This window comes from Nicrophorus vespilloides, unplaced genomic scaffold, assembly GCF_001412225.1.
Source record: "Nicrophorus vespilloides isolate i.1.1-1 unplaced genomic scaffold, Nicve_v1.0, whole genome shotgun sequence".
Taxonomy (NCBI): domain Eukaryota; kingdom Metazoa; phylum Arthropoda; class Insecta; order Coleoptera; family Silphidae; genus Nicrophorus; species Nicrophorus vespilloides.
Genome location: NW_017096023.1, coordinates 37,532 through 40,660, shown reverse-complemented (window position 1 = coordinate 40,660; position 3,129 = coordinate 37,532). Strand labels below are relative to the sequence as shown.

The 3,129-nt window shown below is 38.8% G+C and overlaps 1 protein-coding gene across 1 annotated transcript; it reads left to right on the top strand.

Moving 5' to 3' along the window:
* The first annotated feature begins 1,486 nt into the window (after positions 1–1,486).
* Positions 1,487–2,661, top strand: LOC108569178. The gene is made up of 2 exons (XM_017930642.1): positions 1,487–1,586; positions 1,650–2,661. Exons 1-2 carry the CDS (start codon positions 1,560–1,562, stop codon positions 2,589–2,591), a joined length of 969 nt encoding a protein of 322 aa, XP_017786131.1. The 5' UTR covers positions 1,487–1,559; the 3' UTR covers positions 2,592–2,661.
* Positions 2,662–3,129: the final 468 nt, after the last annotated feature.

The following is a 3,129-nucleotide window of genomic DNA, read 5'->3' as shown; positions in this document are numbered from 1 at the left end:
TAATACGCGTTCAAAGTTGAAAATTTGAAATGAGAATGTTCGGAAAAGCCCGATTAATTTTGGGACACCATTTTTAACTAATATTGTAATTAGTGTCAAATTGATAGATGTTAAACGTCAAATTGATAATAGTTTCATAATATTGACATTTTGAAAATATCTCAAAAACTATATTAATTAATTACTAAAAATCGTGAAATTAATACATATTTTGCATTGTTAATAATTGCACATATTTCTACAATTTTTCATTTTAATTGGAAGTGTATGTCGATGCAAATTAATTTCTAATAAAATTGCTGCAACACGCTGTTACCACAACCTTCTGATTGATGATGCATAGCTACGCATACAAAACGCTAAGCGAAGCCTCGGACCATTCGGATTTCTATTAGAATCCGCTCCAATTTGTATTATTAAGACGTAATAATGTGTTATCCAACCGGGCGTTTCACGTTATAATTGCAACAATCCTGATACGATAATCTATCTATATGGAACTCCGCATATTCCAATTTTATTATTATTATTATTATTATTGCACATACATTTTTAATTATTCAATTTCTCTTTCATATCGATATTACTATAGAATTTTTAATTTTGATTGGAAATAATCAAAAATTAATAACAAATTATGAATTTTTCTAAACTAAGTTTCTTCGATCTATAATTGACATGAGACATAAATGACATTTAGATGCGTCAACTGACGTTATTATGTAATCGGTTGTTATTGAAACTCAATTGGCAGGTCTCCGTATGACGTATGAATATTTCACTCTGCTAAATGAGAATTGAAGTTTTCAATAATAATTGAATGAATCCATGAAATGTTACTATATAATTGACAGGTGACATATTAATGACAGCTACTTGCACCAATTGGTTACTATGGAAACTGAAATGACTGCTGCGATTACTTAATACTTGATGCAGCATAATATGAATAAATATGTAAAGTCCTTGCAAACAAAGCGGTTCTAATTAAGTAACATTTTATTGTTGCGTCCTTGTGATGAATGGATGCGACGTAACTTATTTCTTGTCCTCATCCAAAGACGCCTCATATGACTCGATTGAATCATACTGTGTGTAATTGCTTCCATTAGTAAACATCGATGCATGAAAACGCCTCTCTTTGCACAATGGTCATTCCTAGGATCGCTCGAACGAGATCTAATTGTCCGGTTTCTGCAGACGATGACAACGGCAAGAGCAGGAAGCAGTTGTTGCTGCTGTTGCTGATGTTGTCGTCGTCTTTGATGGCGTAACAGTCTTTCGTTCCAAGGTCACGAGCGGCTGGAATCCCGCTCGGTTTTGCACCAGTTTTCACTTTTTCCTCATCGCAGCCTACCGGAACATTGGAGCCTCGTCCTTGGCTCTTCAAAAGGCGGCAATGAACCTGCACAAATCGGAATGATTGATTCTCCTCCTTGCAGAAGAAGTGTGAGTATACGTGCGTGTGTGTGTTTGCGACAGGGCGGGGCGCTTATAAAAGGACTCGATCGAGGACAGATGCTCAACATTATCGCGAGTTCTTTCATTAGAAGCGCACCATGGTGTCAATAACATTATCAATCCAGGTAACAAGATAATTTACATAATTAGATACCTGAAGAGATGTTAAGGTTTTACGTGGTTTTCAGGTTATAGCTGCGGTTCTGGTCACAGTCCAGTCCTCGTACGTGCATCACGGCGGAGTGACCATCGGGATTACACCGTACGCCCATCCGGTTCAATCGCAGTACCACGCCCAAGACGTCTTCGGCCAGTACACCTACGGATACTCAACACCAACCTCCAGCAAAAGCGAAACCAAAACCGCCGATGGCGTCACCCAAGGAGGATACTCCTACATAGATTCCAACGGTTATTTGCAATCCGTCAGCTACGTGGCGGATCCCATCCACGGATTCAGAGTGGCCGCGACGAATCTCCCTCAAGACCTTCCGGATGTTGCCTACGCCAAAGCCAAACATCTTGCTGACTTCGAAGCCATCAAAGCCGAGCACGGATTAGCTAGAGTCGCTTACTCGAATCCGGTTGCAGTGCCTTTCGGAGCAGTACAACCAGTGCAAGATTTACCAGAAGTGGTTTTGGCTAGAGCGCAACATCTCGCCGCAGTCCAAAGGGCGTTACATCAACAACAGCAATTCGTTCCACAACCCGTGCAGGATCTTCCTGAAGTCGTCAAGGCTAGAGCTGAGCATTTGGCAGCAGTTGAAACCATCAAGGCTAGAGACGCCGCAATCCGTTTCAGCCCTGCCCAACTCCACGGACACGTCGTTCCCATCCACTACCAACAGGTGGCGCCGGCTCCGTTCATCCCTCAACCCTCGGCTCACATCTCTTACGCCCCAGCCCTCAGCTCGCAGTATCACGCTCAAGACAACTACGGCCAATACACCTACGGTTATGCAGGTCCATTGAGCTCGAAGAGTGAAACGAAAAGTGCTGATGGTGTTACCAAAGGAGGATACTCTTACATCGACGCTAACGGTATCCTTCAAACCGTCCATTACGTCTCCGATCCGATACACGGATTCCGCGTTTCCGGATCGAATATACACGGCGGATACGCCGCTTAATTATAGACAATTATTTATAACTATGTAATATATTTAAACGTGTTGTATAATAAAATATAAAGAAACGAAACACATCGATTATTTTTTATAATAACAATAATAAATTTGGGTCGATTGGATTTTATGGTGCGTAAAAATTCTCGGAAACGTACAAATCCAAACAGAAAACCAAATAAGTTTCCACATTGTTGTTGTTGTTGTTGTTTAAATCGAAGAAACACGTAGCTTTCAACTTCGAAATAACAATGCTGAAAGAGTGATTATTTGGCAACATTTCAATTCCAAAATTGCTTCAATTTTTACTATATTAAAGATGTAATTGAAGCAATTTATAAATGATTGAAAGCAAGAAATGTAATCAAGTGAAGATTTTAGAAGAAAATATATAAAAAAAAATTGAGACAATTTAACAAATTTACTATATTTTTACTAATTATTGAAATTTCAACATTTTTTTTACAGAATTGTAGAAAATTTTAGAATTTACTATTTACACACTTTGTACAATCTCTTTTACTTATCCCAAATACAATTCACT

Bases quoted from the DNA above. Each gene is read 5' to 3' on its own strand.
- LOC108569178 (XM_017930642.1), top strand. From the start codon at position 1,560: ATGGTGTCAATAACATTATCAATCCAG. The intron at 1,587-1,649 runs GTAACAAGATAA...CGTGGTTTTCAG, and splicing joins CAATAACATTATCAATCCAG to GTTATAGCTGCGGTTCTGGT.